General features: G+C 44.9%; 1 protein-coding gene across 15 annotated transcripts in view; it reads right to left on the reverse strand.

The window, feature by feature from the left end:
• The window catches only part of nbeaa (neurobeachin a), a 126,014-nt gene that overhangs the window by 34,492 nt on the left and 66,068 nt on the right, over nt 1-25,454 (reverse strand). For 7 of the 15 annotated variants that reach the window (XM_029120733.2, XM_029120738.2, XM_029120736.2 and 4 more), the window contains exons 12-30: nt 24,915-25,048; nt 23,637-23,745; nt 23,079-23,231; nt 20,544-20,712; nt 16,648-16,727; nt 14,829-14,891; nt 13,788-13,885; nt 13,575-13,667; nt 10,413-10,527; nt 10,214-10,295; nt 9,490-9,613; nt 9,049-9,241; nt 7,052-7,771; nt 6,189-6,617; nt 5,129-5,346; nt 3,623-3,776; nt 2,956-2,979; nt 469-649; nt 57-190 (exon numbers count right to left, since the gene is read on the reverse strand). In XM_029120733.2, coding sequence (XP_028976566.2) covers nt 57-190; nt 469-649; nt 2,956-2,979; nt 3,623-3,776; nt 5,129-5,346; nt 6,189-6,617; nt 7,052-7,771; nt 9,049-9,241; nt 9,490-9,613; nt 10,214-10,295; nt 10,413-10,527; nt 13,575-13,667; nt 13,788-13,885; nt 14,829-14,891; nt 16,648-16,727; nt 20,544-20,712; nt 23,079-23,231; nt 23,637-23,745; nt 24,915-25,048 — 3,273 coding nt within the window. The remainder of the gene's footprint in view (nt 1-56; nt 191-468; nt 650-2,955; nt 2,980-3,622; nt 3,777-5,128; nt 5,347-6,188; nt 6,618-7,051; nt 7,772-9,048; nt 9,242-9,489; nt 9,614-10,213; nt 10,296-10,412; nt 10,528-13,574; nt 13,668-13,787; nt 13,886-14,828; nt 14,892-16,647; nt 16,728-20,543; nt 20,713-23,078; nt 23,232-23,636; nt 23,746-24,914; nt 25,049-25,454) is intronic. The other 8 variants (XM_034293514.1, XM_029120742.2, XM_029120741.2 and 5 more) reach the window with 5 other exon arrangements.

Raw genomic sequence — 25,454 nt, forward strand, 5'->3', positions numbered from 1 at the left:
GTGAGGGTGTATTTTTTTGTGTGTGTGTGTGTATTTTTTTGTGTGTGTGTGTGTACCTTGCTGGCGGCTGCACTACTCTGCAGGCTGTCCTGTGACTTGCTGCTGGTGGGCAGGTTGGACTTGGACACACAGCCCCTGTCTCTCTGTCTCTGTCGACACTCCAGACAGTTCCTCACCGCCACGCAGCACACTGACGGGGGTGAGAGGGGGGTGTGGAGGGGAGACACCGGTGACACAAGGGTGAGACAAAACAACCTCAGACGCATCTCCTGTGTTTGCTTACAATAAGCAGATGGCACAATACATAATTTAAGATACTGTATATTTCTGTCCCGCCATTTGATGCATTAGACAGGAATGCGGCTGAAGACAGAGGAGAGCGTTCGCCGAAAGGCGTGTAGGCCGGACTCAAACCCACACAGCAGAAGACAAACGCCAGAAACGGGGTTCTGGTCCAACGACACTCACCCAGCCGTAGACACTGTCTCATCAGGCCTCCAGAGGACATGTTCTTCTCAGCCTCGATCTCGGAGAAGTTGAGTGAGCTGGCGAACACCAGAACGTCCACCATGGCCATGAGACGTGACAGGAAGGACACGGCGGTCTCCGAGGACATGCCCTGGGTGGCCTCGATGTTCTCCAGCTCGGTCTGGCGGGAGTGCAGACAGGTTACCAGACAAACACACACACCTGTTCATAGACATATACACAAACACATATTCACAGACACACACACACACCTGTTCATAGACATATACACAAACACATATACACACACACACACACACACACGTACATAAGCACATTCATTGACAAACGCACGTACGTATTGAAGCGCAACCATTTTAACGCCAATTTCACACACAAACACACACACACACACAAGTGGTTGCCAGGGGTGGGGGACTGTTGTGACAACAGACAGAGGTGACATAATGCTGGCAGGCTCTTTTGATGAAGTCCAGTTAATTTGGTGGAGAGAGTGATGTCCCCTGCGCTGGCTGTGACAGCCGAGCCGTGGAAGCAAGGAATGTGGCACCGGGGACTGGCTTCTTGGGAGCCGGTGGCATGCCGATCCAGGTCCAGTTCGGCCCTCTTAGAGTTAAGGTACGACAATGGAAAGACCTGACCTGGACCTGATTTTAGATCAGCCCTCTTCAATTCAGAGTCATTTGGTGGGGCTTGGTTTTTGAAGGAGCAATGTGGCGAATGTCTCCACTGTGTTATTAGAAAATGTTCATGGTGTACCGTCACTAGTAGTGGATTTATAGTGATTTCAAATCCCAAAATGATTTGGGACGCACTCAAAAGCTCACTCTAAAATGTAGACTCAAAAGCTCACTCTAAAATGTAGACTTTCCGCTGTCGCCAGAATGAAAAGCTGCCCCCTTAGAGATATGTTCACAGATGAACCGAGGCAGTAAAACAGCAGCAGGTGTGTGTGTGAGTGCGTGTGTGTGTGTGTGTGTGTGTGTGTTTGTGCGTGTGTGGAACAGGGGGGACAGTATGTTTTAATTGTTCACACCGGTTTTCAGCACAAGCCACCACAGGAGGAGGCAGTACTGCACACAGCTCCTTAAAAATAACAAGCCAACATTTTGAAATTGCCAAACAAGTCTTGCCAAACCCTGTGTTCTATAACTATGGGTTTGACAGCTTAGGAGGAGGAGTGACACATGGGAAGGAGAGTGAAAGGGAACACACGCACGCACACACGCGCGCACACGCGCCAACATTGCATGCCAGGCTCCACAGCTCGCCTCGTCTGCTTTAAGGGGGTTGGTGAAGCCTACAGACACACACGTTGTGAACCGGCAAACATTCTCAGTGCTGAGTGAGGGGTCGGTGCTCGCATAACAGTGTCGGGTTTGGGTTGCTATGCAACGCACCTCTCCCCCCATCCCTCCACCCCCTGGGACAGGGGTCACCTCCTCGCCCTTAAACCCCTTCTGGGGGTCGGACCCTCCTCTTCCTCCTCTCTCCTTCTTCAGGGTCCACACAGAGGGAAGAAGACTATCACTCTATTTCTATCCAGCTCTTTATTTATTTCCCACTTCAGAGGTGGCAAAGCGGAGGCAGCCACAGGGGAGAGTAATATAGCTCTCTGTTATTCAATTCCACTTAATCTCTCACTCTCTCTGTCTCTCTCTCTTTCTCTCTCTCTGTGTCTCTCTCTCTCTGTGTCTCTCTCTGTTTCTCTCTCTGTCTCTCTCTCTCTGTCTCTCTGTCTCTCACTCTGTCTCTCTCTCTCTCTGTCTCTCTCTGTTTCTCTCTCTGTCTCTCTCTCTCTGTCTCTGTCTCTCTCTCTCTGTCTCTCTCTCTCTCTGTCTCTCTCTCTCTCTCTCTCTCTCTGTCTTTCTCAAATTCAAATTCAATTCAACTTTATTAGCATGACAGTTATTACAACCATATTGTCTCTGTCTCTCTCTCTCTGTCTCTGTCAATGCCTCTACCCCACTCACCCAGCAGCACTGAGTAACTACTAATCTCTTCCACCAGGTGGCGACATTGCAAACACGAATATATGGTGAGTCTTGACGCATACATCATATTACGTGCCTGAAGGATAACCTATCATGATTAAATCAGAGATCCTGACACCTTAGCATAAACAAACAGAGACAACGTGAACAAATTAGTCTGGAGCACTAATTATAGAGAAGCCTTACAGACACCATATCTTAATTTGATCTACCAGTTACTGAATTACTTTTCCTGCACTACAGGAAATAGAAACCTATAGTGTATAGGAGGTTTAAAATAACTATAATTTTGAGCAATTTAATTTAATTATCAGCTGCTACCAAAATGTCTATTGGCATATCAGAACACAGTACACATTTCACAAAAGAATATCCCGCTATAGCCAGCTCAAATTATGATATGGCATCTGAACATCCCCAAAGCACTGTGAATGGATGCTACAGCTAATAAAGAGAAAGAAATGGAACTTACAGTGTTCGCACTAACCTTTGAACTCTGTACATGCAAAAACAAACAAACAAAACAGACGACAGGAAGGACAGAGCACAAAAAAAACAGAGAAGAAAGAAAAAAATGTAGGAGTGATTAAAACAATGTGATGAACTTATAAAATCAAGCTATAATGTCTTTCTTGATTAAAAAGTTAGGGATAAAAAGTTTTAGTCAAAATAGGCAAACGTTAGTTAAAAGTAGTTAAAAGTAAACCAAAGCCTTAAAAATGCAACTAAACAGAGGGAAACACTAGCAGCCAGGCATAACATTGAGGATATATTACAAACAGAAGGATTTTTTTTATCAGTATACCCAGTCATACGTAACTCACAACTAAATAATATACCTTATTAATAACACCCAATATGAAAGAAAAAAAGAAAAATGTCACACCTCAGATAAACCACATTCCAATATAAAATTATCCTAATTAAAAAGCCTTGATGGGAACTTGAATATCAGCGTAATTCCTAAACTGACAGGAAGTAAAATAGAACTGACACTAACAGAGCATGGTAAAACATTTCTAGAATGTTCAAGTGGCACCAGACACCACAGGAGCACACAGGCAATCAAGCTCAATTAACAGGTGTGGTCCTGCAGTTCTGCCTCCCACCAAACCGGGGCAGCAGTGAGCCACACTTACAGAGGGGGAGGTGGCAGCAGAGAGTAGAGGAAGGATCCCTCCGCAGGCAATGATGATGTTGTCCACCATCTGGGAGATGAGGTGAATGGTGTTATGGACAAAGATTATGTTCTCGTTGCTGTTCACGAAGTCCATAACTGACTTGGTCGAATGACTGTAGGAAGAGAGGACAGAGGGAATGAGAAAGAGGAAAGGGGTAGAGTAGAAGGTGGAAGAGAGGAAAGGAGAGAGGGAGAGCAGGAGAGAGGATGTAAAAGAAGCAGTGTGAGGTGAACATGAAGGGTTAATAAACATGTCTCCAGGAGATTTTCTGTCTCACTGTCTGTGTCTGCAAGTCAAGTAAACCTGCTATTTGCTCTCATTACTGGCCTTAACAGAATACCTGTTCCCTTAATAACATCATATACTGTGTTTCTGCAGTTCCACCATTACGTATTCATGGATGCCAAAGGAAGCCAGGTTTCAACCCAAAACATGTCAAATAAAAAAAATTCAAATAAATTACTTTGGAGATAGCTGAACATCAACTGGAGAAGAAATTACCAGAGGGAGCCAAATGGAATTCCAAAAGGTCTGTGGTCAGAAATGTCCCTGGACGTTTAGGCTGTATGTTTGATCCCCAAAAAAAATTGTGCTCTCTGTACCATTTGACATGACGCCACTTAGCATTTAGCTTCCCTTAGTAAACAACATTTTCATTTTTATAATTAGCCAATTAGCAGTCCTTGCGCAAGAAAACATCCCCCAAGGAACACCAGTTTGAATTTGGCTTCAAAACTTCATAACAAAATGTTATTGACAGGAACTATTTGTGTGTTCGTTATGTTCTGCTTTGATGGCTAGCTAGCTAAAATCAGCATTTTCCTAAATAGCGATTAATGTTAATAGGGATGCAGACTTTTTGTCTGAATTCTCCATACTGAGGCATTGTGAGCCTGAATGTGTTCAATCACTACGCAAATATTGTCTTGTTGTCTCTGCCTTACGGTGTCATAGCCTTTCAACAGTGACTTACAGTCTCAAACATCAGAACTATCACAGAATGTTTTTCCATGGCCCGGCATTTACACACGCAACTCAGCAACACAGTCTTCTATATTCCGGCTCAGTTGACAACAGGCACATTTGTCTCTAGTCTCAAACAGGCCTCTCAAATTCAAACGTGGACCTTCCCTTCTACCCAGGGACTGATTTAGACCTGGTTAAACAAGTGGGAAAAGCAGTGGTCATCCATCATAACACAGTGTGGGATGTAAAGTGAACTACATATAGTGGTATCTAAGCTGGGATTTTAGTGGACTACAAAAGTGTCTAGGGAAGTCTGTGACCTTCTGACGTGGACCCCGGGCCGGTTCTAAGCATATATTACATAAGCGGTTGCTTAGGGCCCCCCGCCTACTAGGGGGCCTCCGACCACTTATGGGCCCCCTCTGACCATTAGGGCCACCAAAATGCCGGGCACTGCATGGACCCCTACCTCAAGAGCGAACGCACGCGCATGCTCACCTCCTCCAGACGTGGACGTCGGTCTCCAGGGCGAACAGCAGGTCGGTGAGGAGGCGCTGGTGCATGGGGGACCACTTGAACTCCGGGATGCGGAACATGGTGGTGCGAGGACCCGGGCTGAACTGGCGCCGCTGCTCCTCTGTCATGGGCATGCCTCGGAAGCCCAGGTCCACCCGCAGGTCCCGCTCCAACTGGGCCGCCGTTCGCCCGTGGAGCGCCTGAAGGGGGAAGGAGAGAGGGGGAGGTCGGCGTCCAGACAACAGCTAATGAGACGGCCTGATTAGGATTTCCGAAGTGAAAACCACAGACACGCATTGAGTTCCCAAAGGGTTCTTTCTACAGTGAGGTAGCCGATGTCGTTGCCATAACGTTATGCGATGCGACACTCTCTGGCCCCGGGATGGGTTGTTAAATGCGGTGGTTGCATTGCAGCACCGATCAAACTCGCTCATGAAAGGTCAAACGTAAGCAGGAGATTTTGCTGCAGGGATGTACATACTCCGTTACTGGCAGTTCCATGCTAACTGAGTGAATGATTTTTAAACTATCAGCAGCGATTTAGCTATCTCTATTGAGGAACTATTCCAGGGAGAGCTGGAATAGTTCTCAAAATTGGTAAGTGTCCCCAGGAAATGTCAAGATCTTCCACATCAATAACAGCAGAGTTGTTTAACTACAAATATTGACAACAGAGATACACAAGTGAGGGCTAAGCTAGCAACAACGGGTAACGGAAGCTAAGGCAAGACCATGACACATTCATTGGTAAGCTAACAACAAAAGCTAAACTAGCTGCTGATCTAAAATAATGACTAAAACAAAACAGAGCCACTCCATGACGCTGGAGCATCTACAAGACTGACCTAATCCAATTCACATGGGTTGTACCAGCGCTGTACTAACACTGCCAATTACAGTAGCAATTACCAGGGGAATCTTACCACATGGACTGCATCTTATCATAGAAGGGGCATCCGATATCATATATCACGCGGCGCTGAACATAATTGAAGCTACCTATAAGCTAATGCCATGAGATCATCACAGCAGAAAAAACTACCTGAGTAGTAGCAGTTGTCTGGATCTTCTTCATCTCCTTGTCCTTCCCATCGTCGGACCTCTCCGTATCGGATGTGGTGCTGGCAGCATCTCCTCCAGTCTTGCCCCCGGACGCCTCTCCATCTGCCCCAGAAAGGCCCTCCCCGTCTGGGTAGCCTTGGGCCTGGGCCTGGGCCTGGATCTCAGCTGCCTGGCTCTCCCTCTGAGCTATGGAGCTGATGTCAGCCAGGGGGCTCTGGGTCTTGAAGGGTCCGTCCTCGGAGAGTCCTCCGTGGGCTTGGCCGAGATTCGAGCCCCCGCAAGACGTCATGTGAGCCAGGAGGCTCAGATCGTCGCAGGTGGAGGAGTGGCTGGATGGGGCGGGCTGGTCAGGGCTGGGGAGGACGAGGGGCTCAGTTGACGCCAACGCTGGAAGTAGCTTCTCATCCACCTAAAAGGAGATACAATCAGATACAAAGCATGTAGTCCAAAATACAAAAGTGACGGCATATTGAATAAAAACAGCATGTTTTCTTCAAAACAAACTGTATGGTTTTTCTTTTTAGACTCATATTGACATTTGAGGGATTCTTGACAGATCCAAATATGCCTAAACATCTTTAAACGATTAAGAACCGGCAATATTGTTGATGTGAAACCAAAAGACGGAGGTTCTACACAACTGAAGGTTGTATATAAGGAAGCAGAAGAAACATAACATCATTTTCCCTTCTAGCAGTGAGATGCCACCTGAACAGCGTTAAAACACAGTAATCTATTCAGGACACATCTCTATTTTTTACTAACAGTGGAAATAACCAGACTGTTCTATAAAAAGACGTACTGCGTGACTATAAATATGCAGTACATCATTTAAACAGCTACCTTGCCAAAGAGGAATCCGTTGTTGCTTGGGATACTGTCCTTCTCGTCGGCGAGGGTGATGAGCGGACCCATATTCCCATCATCCTCTATGGCACCCAGGACTGCCCCGGTGACCACCGTGTCGTCCTTAGGCGCCAGGTTGCCGTGGTTTCCGTTGAGCTTCCGCACAACAGCACAGTAGGTGCTGTCCAATAAGGAGTCCACCTCCACCAGCGGGCCGTTCTCCATCCTCCCACCTACTATCCCACCCACCCCAAGTCCCTCCATGCCTCCCCCGCCTCCCACCAAGCCTTCTGGGGACAGGTCCAGGTCGTCCAGTTTGACCTCGGTGGCCTCTACTTTCTCCGCCTTGATGTCCACCAAGAGATCATGAACCTCGACCCTCACCCCTGGACCCTGACCTTGGTCCCCGGGGGTCAACGCTTCTCCGTTGGGCCTCTTTCCTCCGACCCCTCCTTCAGCGAGCAGATTCCTGGAGTCCCCTCCTGCGCCAGTTCCCCCGTCTCCATACTCCGCCTCACTCTCGGGGGTCTGGGACTGGGAGTGGTCGTCCAGCTCGCGGATCTCCAGGTTACCGTTGACAACGGGAGCGGGTGTAGCCGAGAGGCCGGAGATGGTGGAAACAGAACCTTTCTTCCCCTTCTTGATGTTCTCTTCCTCCTGACGCTGGTACTCCTCATACATCTTGGCTAGGTACTCCTTATGAGCCTCATATGTTACCTTATAGAGAAACACAATCAATAACCAATATTCAATTACCAATAATCAATCATTAATAACATCTCAGACAGGTACTCCTTATGAGCCTCATATGTCACCTTATAGAGAAACATGATCAATAACCAATATTCAATTACCAATAATCAATCATTAATAACATCTCAGACAGGTACTCCTTATGAGCCTCATATGTCACCTTATAGAGAAACACGATCAATAACCAATATTCAATTACCAATAATCAATCATTAATAAAATCTCTGCCAGGTACTCCTTATGAGCCTCATATGTCACCTTATAGAGAAACACAATCAATAACCAATATTCAATTACCAATAATCAATCATTAATAACATCTCAGACAGGTACTCCTTATGAGCCTCATATGTCAATTTATAGAGAAACACGATCAATAACCAATATTCAATAACCAATAATCAATCATTAATAACATCTCAGCCAGGTACTCCTTATGAGCCTCATATGTTACCTTATAGAGAAACACAATCAATAACCAATATTCAATAACCAATAATCAATCATTAATAACATCTCAGACAGGTACTCCTTATGAGCCTCATATGTTACCTTATAGAGAAACACAATCAATAACCAATATTCAATTACCAATAATCAATCATTAATAACATCTCAGACAGGTACTCCTTATGAGCCTCATATGTCACCTTATAGAGAAACATGATCAATAACCAATATTCAATTACCAATAATCAATCATTAATAACATCTCAGACAGGTACTCCTTATGAGCCTCATATGTCACCTTATAGAGAAACACGATCAATAACCAATATTCAATTACCAATAATCAATCATTAATAAAATCTCTGCCAGGTACTCCTTATGAGCCTCATATGTCACCTTATAGAGAAACACAATCAATAACCAATATTCAATTACCAATAATCAATCATTAATAACATCTCAGACAGGTACTCCTTATGAGCCTCATATGTCAATTTATAGAGAAACACGATCAATAACCAATATTCAATAACCAATAATCAATCATTAATAACATCTCAGCCAGGTACTCCTTATGAGCCTCATATGTCACCTTATAGAGAAACACGATCAATAACCAATAATCAATCATTAATAACATCTCAGCCAGGTACTCCTTATGGCCTTGTAGTTCACCGTATTGGCATGATGCATAAAACGAACTAATCATATAAAACAAACAATCAATATACTCACACACACACACACACACACACATGCACCCCACCACCAGCACTTCGGTAGTGTGTTACCTTGGAGTGTGCGATGGAGAGTGTATCGACCCAGACCCTCCAGCCTCCCCACTCGTACTTGATGGCGTGGTAGAGGAGGATCCTGAAGATGTTGTACACCATCTCAGTTATCTTCTGTTCCTCCGGGTTTTTAGGGTTGATGTAGCCCAGGCTGAACATCCAATCCTGCCACACTGAACACTGCAGCAAGCACCTAAAACGCACCGTAGACACTATTATACATACTATAGGGTTGCCAGTTTAATATATCCTAGATAGACAAGATGCAGTTAATGTAATCAACAATACACAATAACATATATAATGAATTGTTTCCATGGGTTTGTAGACTGTGTCTGCATGTGTGTGTGCGCGTGTGTGTCTGTGTGTGCGTGTCTCTGTGTGTGTGTGTGTGTGTGTCTGGATGTGGGTGTCTCTGTCTGTGTGTGTGTGTATGTTCACCGTCTGTTCTCTCGGCTGTTGCTGAACAGTTTGATCATGTCCGACAGGAAGAGTCTCCTGACCTCCATTAACTCAGTACTGGGGCTGGAGTTTTTCAACAGGGTCGCTACCACCTTCAGAATCACTGAGGGAGGGAGGTGACTAAGTTAGTCAGGGAGGGATCGAAAGACTGACAGTCATAGCTTTACTTCTTACATATATAAATTATATATTAGTGCTAACTGTACTGACAGACAGTACTGACTGATAGCGCTGAATAATAGTACTGACTGATAGTACTGACTAATATTATTGACTGACATTATTGATTAATAGGAATGACTAAGTACTGACTGAGTTCTAACTGATAGTACTGACTGAGTACTGACTGATAGTACTGAGTACTGACTGATTGTACTGACTGAGTACTGACTGATAGTACTGACTGAATTCTGACTGATAGTACTGCCTGAAATTCAACACTACTGTTGTTTGTTCCTTAGGGTTTAAGGCCAGGTGTCTCTGTAAAGCACTTTGTGACAACTGCTGTTGTAAAAAGGGCTTTATAAATACATTTGATTGATTGATTGACTGAGTACTGTCTGATAGTACTGACTGAGTACTGACTGATAGTACTGAGTACTGACTGATAATACTGACTGAGTTCTGACTGAGTACTGACTGATAGTACTGACTGATAGTACTGACTGACAGTACTGACTCAGTCCTGTGTAAGGGGACTCACTGGGGTTCTGTATCTTGATGGTGGAGTCTGGTTCTGGGTGGGGCTTGTGGACCACCTGGGTACACACCTGTTCTGTCAGAATCTGCAGGGAGAGAGCAGAGTGACAGCTGTCAGTCAAACACCAGCAAAACAACTTCCCGTTCAGAAGAGTTTCTGTATGGTAGAATAACGTGTGTGTGTGTGCATGTGAGAGACCTACCTCGTAGAGTGTGTTGTATGTGGTGATACTGACGGTGTTGGTGTGTGTCATCAGTCTCTCTCCCAGGAGGGTGAACAAGCTGTGGGTGTGCATGATCTCCACCTTCCTCCTGCACCAATACACACGCACACACACGCACACACACACACGCACGCACACACACACACACACACGCACACACACATGCAAACACACACACACAAACAAAGACACACCCACAAACACACATGCACATACACACGCACGCACGCACACACACACAAACAAACACACACACACAAACATACACACAGCAAGAGTACAGAATACAAAACACACCAAGGTCACACACATACACGCACACACACGCACACACAAACAATTTTCATTGTGAGCGATGATTGTATCCATAAGGTATAAATAAGAAAGATAAATAGTTTCTCTGTAAAGATAATCATCATTCTGAGAAATAAAGCCTCAGACATCAGATTAATCTCATCACGCACACACACACACACGCACACACGCACACACATGCACAATCATATACAGAACTACCCAATCACCAGTAAACATTCCCATCTCAGCTGCCTTTCCTTGCACGGCCACCGAGCTCTTCAGCAACCTCACTAGAAACACCAGCAGAGTGGCTTTTCAACACACACACAAACACACACACACACACACACACACACACAGCCCCCATCTGTCCCTGTCAGCGGCCTTATCGGCGCTGAGACAGGAATCAGCTGGCTGTGCTGTCAGTTCCCATGACCCCCTAGGGGAAGAGGGATCAATAAACAACAAGAACAAACTGCCACGGCAACCAACTGGCCCAGCCTACAGCACTGGACATCCCATAAACTGCCACGGCAACCAATTGGCCCAGCACACAGCACTGCACATCCCATAAACTGCCACGGCAACCAATTGGCCCAGCATACAGCACTGAACATCCCATAAACTGCCACGGCAACCAATTGGCCCAGCATACAGCATTGAACATCCCATAAACTGCCACGGCAACCAATTGGCCCAGCCTACAGCACTGAACATCCCATAAACTGCCACGGCAACCAATTGGCCCAGCATACAGAACTGCACATCCCATAAACTGCCACGGCAACCAATTGGCCCAGCATACAGCACTGAACATCCCATAAACTGCCACGGCAACCAATTGGCCCAGCATACAGCATTGAACATCCCATAAACTGCCACGGCAACCAATTGGCCCAGCATACAGCACTGAACATCCCATAAACTGCCACGGCAACCAATTGGCCCAGCATACAGCACTGAACATCCCATAAACTGCCACGGCAACCAATTGGCCCAGCATACAGCATTGAACATCCCATAAACTGCCACGGCAACCAATTGGCCCAGCATACAGCCCAGTAACATCCTTTTTTTGACATACATTTCATTAGCGGACAGTTTGACAGATTTGATTGACTGATCGATTGGCGAATGGAGTGATTGCTGATGATAGTGTCTAGTGTCTCAGGCTAAACCAACCAGTGCGGACGTGTCTCTCCAATGAGTGATGTCATCATCTGTGACCTATCTGTTGGAGCTCAGGGCTCAGGTGCGGTGCAAGGTTCTCATTATGCCTTCTGGGAAATTCAAACTCTAGCTGATCAAGAGGACGATCTCTCTCTTTCTCCTCTTTCTCTCCTTCTTGCTCCTTCTTTCTCCTTTTGCTTTCCTTCATTCTCTCCTTTCTCTATTTTCTCTCCTGTTGGCTTCCCCCTCTCCCCTTCCCCCTCCCAGACACACACAGGTGCATGGACATCCAAAGTGATGAGTAACCCACCCACAATGCTTTGCTTCTGTTCAGAGCTTTCCCTCACAGGAATCATGCTCTGTCACAGCGATTATTCCGCTCACATTAAATCAGCGCACACACACACACACACACACACACAAAAAAAACCCTTGTCCAATAGATGTTGAGCTGCTACACCTGTCCTTAACACTGCTAGCAGGAGACAACCCACACGCAGCTCTGATCCAACTCAACCAAATGAGTCCAAGAGCCACGTGGGTCTGATATAGGACATCTAACCCCTTTTAGACACTGTGTTGGAGCTACACAATTCTGTTCAGTTTAACCATTGGGAGAGCTCATTTCTTGTGTCTTTGCTGCTACCAACCATTTGCATTGGTAGGATTAACGGGGACACGAGGGAGATCTAGAAGGGCCGTGGGCCATGTCAAAATGGTTTGAGTTAAACTATTTTAAGACATCTATGAAATTTTTAAAAACTGACACTGGCAGAAACACCGAGCTGAAAAACATCCCAAGAGTCATTAGACGGCAAGGAATTTTCCTATGAAGAATATTGTTGGAAATCCCAGGATGCACCTCTCCAAAACAATATATTCGTGCAGGATCCTTTAGGATTTCTTTATTGAAAAAAGCATTTCAAATTGTTTCTCAAAAAACATCTGAGGAACCTACCCACTGAAAATCAACCCCAAAACGTTCTGGAAAAGGTTGTTTGAGGACCATAAAAAGGGTGTTCTTTGAAAATCCCTTTGCAATGGACATTCAGAGAACATTATGTGTTCCCCCACAATTTCAATTTGAAGAACCCCTTAAAGATTAACCAAAAACTGTCTTTGTGGAGTGTGATATCAATACAAACAGAGTCAAATAGATGCTTTCAGAAATTCCAAACTCACTAACTTCCCAATCACAAAATACATTTCTGAACAAGGTATTTATGTTTTTACTTTCCTTGATGGGCCTTATTCCTTATATTGACATCGGTCAATGAACCCCACAAATGCAGTCTGTGTCAAATGGCTGTGTCGTTGTAGAAGCCCTGGCTTCCTTCATTGGGAGACCACCAGCTGTGTCAAATGGCTGTGTCATTGCTGAACGCCTGGCTTCCTTCATTGACTGTGTCGTTCTTGAAGCCCTGGCTTCCTTCATTGGCTGTGTCATTGTTGAAGCCCTGAGACCACCAGCTGTGGGACATCTTGGGACTGACTAGAGTAGATATTTCTAGCTGGAGACAGGCCCATTTCTGACTGACCTAATTCTGATAACCATCCAACACACAGTTCTCACCGTACCCACAATACAAGAGTATTTAAATAACGAGCCAACATATTTCTTAATGGCTTACACTCCACCTACACACACACACACCTGTCCACACAGGTACTCACTTGTGTCCCAGGTGTTTGAGGAAGTACCCCAGGACTTTGAGAGCCTGCACTCTGATGCTCTCACTCTTGGAGGACAGGAGTTTACAGATCACCCTGAAACACAGACACAACCTTGTTATGGTGGAGGAGCCAAAGAGTTTTATTTGAAGGTGAGATTAAAATGACTTTCATTCCAAGACATGATAGTATTATTTTCATGTTCTGTGCTTCTACCGTATCCCGTTCCTCTGGTCGAAGGCTGGGATCATGGAGGCAGGATGTTCTGACATCAGAGCCACTAACAGCTGTAACACGTCATGGATATTCTCGTCCTGGAGAGAGAGAGTGAAAGGGGGAGAGAGAGTGGGGGTGAGGGGGAGTGGGGGAGTGTGGGCGAGGGGGGGGTAGGGAAAGAGAGGTAGAGAGAGGGGGGAGGGAAGTTGGTTGAGACAGACAGACAGATGTTGGGACAGAGACAAACAGAGGAGGGAGAGAGACAGACAGGGGGGAGAGGGACAGATGGGGGACAGACAGACAGAGGAGGGACAGAGACAGCAGGATAGAGAGGGTGAGAAAGACAGACAGAGGGAGAGGAGAGAAAGACAACAGGGGGTGAGAGAGACAGACGGGGGAGAAAGACAGACGGGGTGACAGACAGAGTGGGGAGCGAGGGAGGGAGACAGACGGGGGGAAAGAGACAGACAGAGGGGGGAGAGACAGACAGGTGTGAGAGAGAGACAGACAGATGGGGGAGAAAGAGGTTAGGAGAGAGATATACAGTATGAGTTTCAGACAAAGCTCTTCAGACACACACTGTACTACACACGCACACAATATACTACACACATATTGTACTACACACACACACAATATACTACACACACATTGTACTACACACACAGACACACACAGTCACAGTACTACTCACACAACTATTCTACTTAAACACACACACACTACTACACACACACACACACAATGAAGGTCGACTTGAGAAACTAGCTGTTTCAGCAGCTGACCAGTAACCAAACAGTCGACCAAACAGTTGACCAAATCTGTGAGCTGGCAAATATGACAAATCTGTTGTTGTGTCCTTCAGCAAGACAGACAACCCTAATTGCTCCCTGGGTACCAAATGTGGTAGCTTACCAAACCCCTGAGGGCTTCTGGGTAGGTCACATTTCGATTGGACCTTGTGTACCACTGATGACTGGGTAAATGTAGTCATGCACAAACACACACACACACACTCAAACAAAGTGTCAAAGTGTTTACCTCATGCATGGTCAGCAAGTAGTTAAGAATGCTTTGTAGCTCATCCTCCTTCACTCCCCGATCCTGGAAAATAGAGAAGAGAAGAGGAACATAGACACATAGAAAAGGAAGACAGACAGAGAGAAGAGGAAGATAGACACAGAGAAGAGGAAGACAGACAGAGAGAAGAGGAAGATAGACAGACAGACAGGAGAGTGAGAAAGACAGAGGAGACAAATTAGATAAGAAACTATCTAGGGTTTGTGATGACAAAATCCCCATCCAAGGACTGTGTCTATGAGTGCATGCATCCCCTCAAATGACAACGACTAGCTTTATATCTGCATCAAAACCACCTCTGTTGTCGTGTTTTCACTTCAAAACCTGAGAGGAGAGGAAGCATGAGCGTGAGTCCGTATCATTAGAGCCTCAGGAGTCCAAAAACAAAACAATTACACTTAGAACGTCGTTCCAGCGCCTTCACACACACGTGTTTACAGTTTACATTCATTTAGTAAAACGCCAACAGCTACTGTCAAGGGGGGGGGGGGGGTTGGTAGAGAGAAGGGGAGGGAGACAATGATAGATGGAGGAAGAGACAGCGGGGGATGGAGACAGAGAGAGGAGACTGAAAGAATGATTCATTGGAAACAATAAGGAGAAGGACTAAATAACTGGAATACTGTTTTAAACGGATGAGAATCGCAGCCTGGCAACCACATCAACCTCTGTCAACAACACAGATGCCCTGAGCTTGATATTCACACACACACACACACACACACACACACACAGAGACGTACACCTACAGAGACACAAACATACACACAAAGAGACACATACAGAGACAAAACGGGCCAGACACATACACAGAGACACAAACACACACACACACACACACACAGACACATACGTAGAGACACACACACACACACACAGGGACACACAGAGAGTCACGGGTGCGCACACACTTTCCGGAACGTCGGTCAATTACGCGTCCTCTACGGACGGCGCCTTGTGTAACCCGGAAGACCACAGGGCGCTTAGACAAACAAACAAACAAACAAACAGAGCGAGTGAAAGGAGTGAGGGAGGAGACGACTGCGATTTGTGTCAACAGGAAAGGTGCTGTTATTCTCCTCACATCAGTGTCGACATGTTCAGACAGGCAGGCGAACTCATCATCAGAGCCTACTCTTTTCTGCCCCCGGGGGCCATATTCACGTGGTGTCACCACTATATTGACACCGCTCACATTCTGACAGCAGGGTTACGATTTCAAATGAGAATTTTTTAAGGAACAGTGCTGTTACGTTGAACGTCATTAAAGCGAGGGAATTCAAACACACGACACTGAGCTGCGAGTCGGAGTGCATAGTTGAGGGCAAAAGAGCCTGTTGGGTCAGGGTCATCACACGCACACAAACACCGAATCACAGAGGGACCACCACAGACACTTCAGTATATTGTCTTCACAGTGCCAGTGAACAATAATAATGTATCTCTGATCGACCGTAATTATCTATTTTGTGCATGAAGTCCATTCACGGGCAACATCCATTCACGTGATCGAACAGTATACTGTATGTTATGAATGTAGCAAGCAATTAAAGTCTTTGGTGTATACTTTTAGAGTAATGTTATCTAGTAAAATAATTTGTATAATAACTAGCATAGTTATTCATATAATAGATAGATTAGCATTTAAATTAGGAACAAATTATTAGATACAATATTATGCTACAACATTGTATGCATGTGAGTACAGCGCATAACTCCAATGTGGACATATTCAGTGAGTATATATTGTGTACAGTAATGTACTATGAAGTAACAGTACCTTCAGTATGAGTTGTTTCAGGAACAGCAGCATAAAGGCTCTGAGGGAAATTATCTCCTTTTGAGAAGGCCTCGGTCCATCTGCACGCAGACAAATCAATGCAACGTTAATACAACAACTTGACAACAGCAATATTACACCATTAAAACATCCTCTAACAACAATACAATACAACATTAATACAACCTCTGAAAAAAAAAACAAAAAAAAAAACGATGCAGCATTAAAACAAACTCTGGCCAACAACAATGAATATCAACGTTAACACAACACAACAGAAGAATAAAACAATCTCAATACAACAACATTAATACAAGGTCATCACAGCACTATCAGAACAGGAACAACACATTCAGGTGTTTGCTTCATTGGAGCAAGTGCCTTCTTCTTCTTGACGCTTTGTGGTCTTTGTCTGCCTGGTTAGAACCAATCAAGCAGTTTGTCTTTGCTCTCAATAGGGAACTTAATCTGTACTATAGCAGCTGATTTGTTTTTGGTAGTGTTTGCTGTGTTAATTCACTGTTTGATTTGGCTAGTATGGGTGTGAATTGGCCCACCCTCGGCTGCTTTCAGTTGCTGTGAGTATTAAGGCTTCCTCAAGATTTTCCGAAGCTTGAAGAGGTATATCTTGCCCGGCGGAGTTAAGACTGATTTTGAAACAATGACAGTTGTTATGCAGAGTTATTCATGAAAGGTAGGAGAGGCAGATTCCCAATCCGTTGTACTGTTGTGCCGATCTGTTGTTCTGTTGACCCCCTTCCAACACCCAGGTGACATCACCAGGCCAACATCTCCGACTGAATGTCGGCCCACCACCTCAAGGTTAACCTTGACAAGAATGAGTTGCTCATCTTTCGTGGGAAAGCCTGTCCGCTCCATGTCCATCATGGCTCTTGGCTTTCCCTTCGGGGGAGTTCCCAATCCACAGGGCATTTCCCGATCCACAGGGCATTTCCCGATCCATGGGGCATTTCCCAATCCACGAGGCAATTCCCGATGCAATGGGCAGTTCCTGATCCATGCAGCCTACACTCTTCTCTGTCCTGGCACTCAATGGTGGAACCAGCTTCTTTTTGAGGAAAAGTTTGCCTCAAAAAGCATCTGAAAACTCACCATCCTATGGAGTACTTCAAATAGATCCACTGCGACCTCCATGCATGTCAACTTTCTATGTTTTCTGTTATTTGAATGGTCTTCTCTCCAGCACTGGCCTTTGCCGATATCTAATACATTTCCTGGAATGCACTTCACTGAGCTCTTTTAAAATGTACACTATGCTCTTACAGTAAGTCACTCTGGATGAGAGTGTCTGCTAAATTACTAAAATGTAAAATGTATATTTTAACACAGAAGAACCATACATAACCCACCCATGTATGTGTTCAAGGCTGTGTTTGTTTTCTATTAAGTCATTTGTGCTGTCTCTTCCTTATCAGAGATGTCCTTGAGGACTAATGTCATTGAAAACACACACACACCTTTAGAAAATCTATTATTGTGGGGACTCAAAAAGGTATTTCTGTTCAAAATCCTCACTTGCCTAACCCTTATTTCAACTCTGACCCCTATTTGAACTGCTTAACTCCTAATCTGAAAACAGCCATTTTCCTAGAGGGAATCAGCTGAATGTCCCAAATGGTTGAACCTCCCTGTTTTACTGTGCTTGTGGGGATTTGTGTCATCACATTTATAGTAAAACATTGAAACATACAGATGAACGCAGATATTCTATATGTTACTATCCTTATGATGACCCAAAATGTTATTCGATAATTTTTCAAAACCCATACCCTAACCAAAACCTAACTTTAACATCACACTAATCCAAAAATCTTTACTTTAAACCTAAATCCAATCCTTAAACCTAACAATAATCCTAACTATAACACCTGTTCTATCATTGGTGTTAAAGTAACCCCAAAGCTTTTTACTAATTCCTCTATTTCCTCTTGCTGCTTCACTCTCTCTATATATATTCCTGGCATGCTATCTTTCTCCCTTCCTCTCTTCTCTCTCACTGTCTCTCTCTCTCTCTTTTCCTCCCACTCTCTCTCGATTTCCCTCTCTTTTCTCCCTCCCTCTTTCTCTCTCTCTCTCTCTCTCTGTTTCTCTCTCTCTCTCAGTCTATATCCCACTCTAGGTATATCTCCTTCCCTCTCTTTTCTTTTGCTGTTTCTTACTGTCCGTTTTGGAGATAATTAATGAGTGGGCTTTGTTTAGCTGACTAGAGGTAAATCTAAAGCATGACAAATGCTTCCTCTGTGTGTGTGTGTGTGTGTGTATGTCTGTGTGTGTGTGTGTGTGTGTGTCTAGTTGTTCATTGAATCAGTATCCAGGTCACAGATGGCTGTGCATCTGTAATGATGTGTTTGTTTTGCGGCAACTGGTGACACACACGAACGCACGCAAACACACACACACACACTCACACGTCACCCATTCTGTCCTTGAGAGACTATTAGTCAACACAGTAGATTACAACACATGCTAAAACACAGGTTACAACCATTACCTGATGTGAACGCTACTCACTATCAACATCATAGTAGTCACAGACCCAGATTTCAGCCAATGAAGCTCAATGGGGTTTTCTATCGAACTAGATTTTTTAGCCCTAGACTAGGCTTAATCCGTGTCTGCAAAACCGGCTCTATATGTTCTGAACTGTACATAACGCCATGATTATCTCAATATTCTCAATATTACTTATTACCAACACTAGAGTGGTCTCTCTGTCCTGAACGCTACTTATTACCAACACTAGATTGGTCTATTTGCCCTGAACGCTACTTATTACCAACACTAGAGTGGTCTATCTGCCCTGAACACTACTCAACATCGTATTAGTCTATGTTCTGGATGCTGTTCAACACCATGGTAGTCTATATGTTCTGAACACTACTTATTACCAACACTGGATTGGTCTTTGTGTCCTGAATGCTACCTTTTACTCAATATAGGAATGCTGCTTTTGGTGAGCAACATTCTCTACTTCACTTCTAAGGCAAGGTTACAGGGTCAAAAATATAAAAAGAATTCAGCCCTTTATTCTGCTGTAAACCATCAATGTTCTATATCTTGCCAGTTATGACCACCTTGTAAGGCAGGAAGCTGCTGGCGTGAGACAGGTGGTCTAACCAAATAGCAAACCTTACATTGGATTTGGGAATTTCCTCTGTTATTGGTGACATCCTCTGATATAGGTGATATCATCTGATTCTGATATCGGTGATATCCTCCAATATAAGTGGTATCTGCTGATATAGGAGATATCCTCTGATATAGGTGATATCATCTGATACAAGTGATATCCTCTGATATAGGTGATATTCCCTGATATAGGTGATATTCCCTGATATAGGTGATATCCTCTGATACAGATGATATTCTCTGATACAGATGATATTCTCTGATACAGATGATATTCCCTGAAACAGGTGATATCCTCTGATATAGGTGACATCCTCTGATACAGATGCAGGATAGCGGCAATAATATTGTTCTGTATTGGCCGGGTACACCGGCTTGGAGTGCCTGGCCTCACAATTAAACAAGATAAAGGCTCTTGCCAGCAGTAAATCAACAGTGTTCCAACCGGGCTCTGGTAGACAGTTCCACTCTGTTTCCATCGCTACCCTCGAATCAGGGAGGTAGCCTTCTGTTCTCTCTCATCATTAATATCACCCACCTGGTGTCCCAGGACTAAATAAGTCCCTGTTTGGGGGGTTGCAAAGAAAACATGTAGTGGAACAGCCTTGAAGGGGCCAGACTTGAACACGACTGTCCGGGTCCACGGTGGGCAGCCTGGCTGTCTGGTGAAGGACTCCGACGTTGTTGTTCTAAAAAGGTCCATTTGATTTGTGGATCTAATTAAAGTGTATTAAGTGTGCGTTCACCCAGGCCTTTGGGGGTGATCCCGCTGCCCTCCAGGGGGTTGCTGGCCCAGTAGTAATACTTCAGCGTGTGCATCAGCTGGAGCACCGTGCCAACACGCCGGATGGTGGAGTAGATGGTCGCCGTGCCGATGAACTCGGCTGACAAGTAGGTGTACAGGGACAGCTGGACCTAGACGACAACACACACACACACAGATTACGATGGGAAGGAAGGGGAAAGAGAGAGGAGGTAAAAGAAAGGACACAGACTACCAGCAGCAATCAATTAAAGGAAGATGTTTAGAGACACTGTTGAGGCCAGAAGATGATTTCTTTTGGTGCGAGACAGCCTCTGGGAAGACTAAAAGAACAAAACAAACTGTAGCCAGGATCCAATGTCCTCCCCTCCTCTCCGCTTCTCTCCCATCCACTCCTCTCTCCTCCTCTCTCTTCCACTCCTCTCTCCTCCTCTCTCTTCCACTCCTCTCTCTTCCTCTCTCTTCCACTCCTCTCCCAGTGCCCTCTTCTCCTCTCATTTCCTGTCTCCATTGGTTGCAGTTATTCAGCTGGTGGGTTCCTTAGTGCCTCAGGCACAAATAGTCTGATCTCTGGACATTCAAAGAGTCTCGACATCCCTAACCCTCATGTCTTTCATTCTCTGTCTTTCACTCTGTCTTTCTCTGAGTCATTCTCTCTTTCCCACCTCTTTGTCTCCCATCCAGTCATTTTCTTTTTACCTTCCTTCTCCCTATCATCCATGTTTCCCTCCCTATCTTTAGTCTCCCCAAACACACACACACACACACACACATCGCCCTTCCTTCCACCCCAGACTAGAAAGCAGACTTCAAGGGGACAGCAGGTTATTTCAACATCCAGCTCATTAACATGTCAAGGGTGATTATGGCTGGCCGCTATGAGATGTCTCCCCTTAACGAGGTATTTCTTAACGAGGTATTTCTTAACGAGGTGTCCCTAATGACGTGGCATACACTTGACTGGAACTATACCCACTGTTGCCGCAGCTAATTCACAATGGAATGGGTATCATTAGGGGCTCAGCAGAACTGTGTAGTGCTTCAGAGGGCCAAGCTTCAGGCATCATCGCTCTCCTCTTTCCTCTCTCCTCTCTCCTCTCCTGTGTCACAATCACCTTTCAAATGCGAAGAGTATAGAGAGGACAGATACTTCTGATCTGTCTGCCAGAGAATTTTAGGCAGCTTCCCTGAGTGTCTGTCTGCCTGTGTGTCTGCCTGCCTGTTTGCCTATCTGTCTGTGTGACCATCTGTCGCACTGCTTGTCTGTCAGATGGTGCATTGCTCAGTCAACATTGTTACTGCATTATGCTGTCATTGTAATTACAGTATCAATCTGCCAGCTCTGAGAGGTGTTCACTAATAAACTGTACCTGGTACTGCATAGGAACCTGTTAACAGAGTAAATCCATATTATCAGAAGATTAATCTCAATCTGTTGTTGACCGATTAAAAATCATATTTAAGACACAATAAATGTAGATTCTAAGGGGCTACAAAGCTGGACAGCAGTGTGTTTTAAATCTCGGAGGTGGGTTGTGTGACTCAGAGGGCTGGGTGTGGTTTGTCCTGCCACAGCATACAGGATTCCATTAATCAAATGGATCATCTAACCCCAAACCAGAAGACTCAGGTAAAACAGAGCAAAACAGAGAAAAGCAGCCCATCAGTGCAGGCTTGATAAACCCCATGGGAAGACAATGTGGAGCAGCAGTCTTCCAGAAGTAGAGCAGGTTACCCTGGAGACCAATACTGCTCCACTGCTGCTGCGAGCAGCCAATCAGAAGCCAGAGTCAGAGGTCGAAGGTCTGGATGTGACCTGGAATCATATTCTCCCCCTGGCAAAGAAGACAGGCTGGAAGGTTCTGGAATAGAACTGTCCCAAATAACATCATGTTACCTATTTCTCCTAGGGTTCAAATGTAGTGTACTATAGAGGAGATAGGCACATGTTTGGAACACTCCAGTGGAATGGAAAGTTTACCATTATTACGAAGACAAAAGAATCAGACAATCCCTCTCTCTCTCAGGGTGTCTCTTTCTGTCCCACAGAAAATCTATTTCAATTAACGTAATTCCCCATTTACAGTTAGGTCCGGATATTATTGGACACTGACACAATTTTCATAATTTTGTCTCTGTATGCCATGACAATGGATTTGAAATGAACCAGACTTCACAAGACCGTCTGGGCAGAACCAGACTTCACAAGACTGTCTGGGCAGAACCAGACTTCACCGGGCCGTTAGGGCAGAACCAGACTTCACCGGGCCGTTAGGGCAGAACCAGACTTAACTGGGCCGTCAGGGCAGAACCAGACTTCACCGGGCCGTTAGGGCAGAACCAGACTTCACCGGGCCGTTAGGGCAGAACCAGACTTCACTGGGCCGTCAGGGCAGAACCAGACTTCACCGGGCCGTCAGGGCAGAACCAGACTTCACCGGGCTGTCAGCGCAGAACCACCACCATGTCATCTCACCTCCTAACACACACACATTCACACTCTCTCTCCCTTTCTCACCTTGGCGGGTGTGTGAATCCAGATGGCTGCGTTGAAGAGCACGTGATCACACAGCTGTTTGAGGAGTGGTGCTCCGTGGGTTAACCCGTCCAGGTACTTGGCGAAGGACAGGAACTGCTCCAGAACCGCCCTGGTGATGTGGACCCTGGATGACTGGAGAAACACAAAAGGTCCTAATATAGTCATGGTTGTTGTAACAGTGTTAATAGGGTCATATTAGTCGTAAATGATTGTTTTAATAGCATCGTAGGTGTTGTGATGGCACTGTACTAGTATTAAAAAAGTGTTATAACAGAATGGTAATAGTATAATAAAATATTATATATTTTTTTATGGTGTTGTGTGGTGGTGTTTTACTATTGTTGTGATAGTGATGTAATATGTGTTAAGTGTTATAATGATGTTGTATCAGTGTAATGACATCGCCATAATAGTGTTGGAATAATTTAAATACATCTTACAATCAAGAAACATGGAAATGCAGAATTTAAAGAGGTAAGGTTGCACAATTATTTAAGTAAAATGAAGCAAAGATATGTATAGAAATATAATAGCTACCTTCTCCAGCAGGTATCCAATGACCAGGAATCCTTTCCCTCCTAACATCTGTTCCTGCATGGCCACCGAGCTCTTCAACAGTTCAACAAGAAACGCCAGCAGGGTGGCACTGCAACGCGCACACACACAGAAAACACACACACTATTACAGAAAAATGTACTGCAAATATACATGTATGGGGCTATGTAGCACACATCCTAGTATAATATAACTTCAGGGAGCATACTGCACTGTTAAGTACTTTAGTATACTATTTCTTAATCTACTGTATGCAGCTTACTGCATTGTAAAGTACTGTAATATAGTATAACTTCAGCTGTGTAGTACACTGCACCGTTAATTACAATAGCGTATTATAATTTCAACTAATGTAAAGTATAGTTTATTATAAATCAGGTGCCTGAGAACAGTTGTTAGCTGTGGTATATTGGTCATATACCACACGCCCTTGTGCCTAAATGCTTAAGTACAACTTCAGCTATCTAGCACACTGCATTGCTGAGCCATTAAATATGTAGCACCCACAGCCCCTCTTCTTTCCACAGCCTTACTAATGACACACCAGGGGTTAGACTCAGACACACACACACACACACACACACACACACACCACAAAGCCTCCTCCATTGAGAATAGTAGAAGACAGACAGACAGTGCGTACATTGTCCATCAGTGTTGTTAGAAATCAGCCATTTCGTATAGTGGTTGTAATAATTATCGCATACCCGTTTGTCAAGGGAGTGAGTAATTCAATTATTTATTGCAGCATTAGAAAGTCGTATTCATGAGGTTACGGACCTGGTCTTCCTTACACAACCTCTATCTCATCTCACTCAATCTCATCTCACTGTAATGTTGGTTACAAGCTGATATATACATTGAAGGGTGTGTCTACCTAGCAAAGATCAGGTTTCCAAGACAGTAACCCCTTATGCCAAATGATCAATGTAAACATTCCTGTGGTTATCAGAGTGCAACCTACAGAGAGATAATCTAAACAGAGATGTTTCTGTTGTTCCCATTCTTAGGCACATGCACTTCCAATTAAACGTACATTCACATTGTAATTGTTAATGCCCAGATTACACAGTGTGGAGAGATTAAATTAACCTAAAAATGGAAAAAAAAAGGGTTGCTTGCTGCCAGCTCTAACAGCTGTTGGTCAGTTGTCTAAACGACACACCTGACGATGGTGTTCATAGAGTTGTCAGTCAGTGGTCTGACTCACCAGACAGTGGTGTCCACAGAGCTGTTGGTCAGTTGTCTAAATGACTCACCAGACAGTGGTGTCCACAGAGCTGTCGGTCAGTTGTCTGTAGTCCAGCTGGGAGAAGAGCGGGAACAAGACCTGGATGCCTCCTATAGAGTGGATGGCACTGTGGATGGAGTGGGTCACTATGGCCTTCACATCCTGTACAAGACAGACAACACACACACACACACACCATATTAGAATACACCGACACACATTAGGACACACATGTTAGGACACACATGTTAGGACACACATGTTAGGACACACATGTTAGGAAACAACATATTTCACTGGATGCAGAAGACTATGAGACCATGCTGGTGCATGTGGAGATTGTACCAAGACAGACAGAGACAGACAGTGACAGACAGATGTGGGTGGGGGAGAGAGACAGAGAGGGGAAGAGGAGGAGAGAGACAGCGGGATAGAGAGGGTGAGAAAGACAGACAGAGGGAGAGGAGAGACAGACAGCGGGGGGGATAGACAGACAGAGGGGGAAGAGAGACAGACAGAGGGGTTGAGAGAGACAGACAGTGGAGAAAGACAGATGAGGTGACAGACA

Source organism: Esox lucius, chromosome 7 (assembly GCF_011004845.1).
Source record: "Esox lucius isolate fEsoLuc1 chromosome 7, fEsoLuc1.pri, whole genome shotgun sequence".
Taxonomy (NCBI): domain Eukaryota; kingdom Metazoa; phylum Chordata; class Actinopteri; order Esociformes; family Esocidae; genus Esox; species Esox lucius.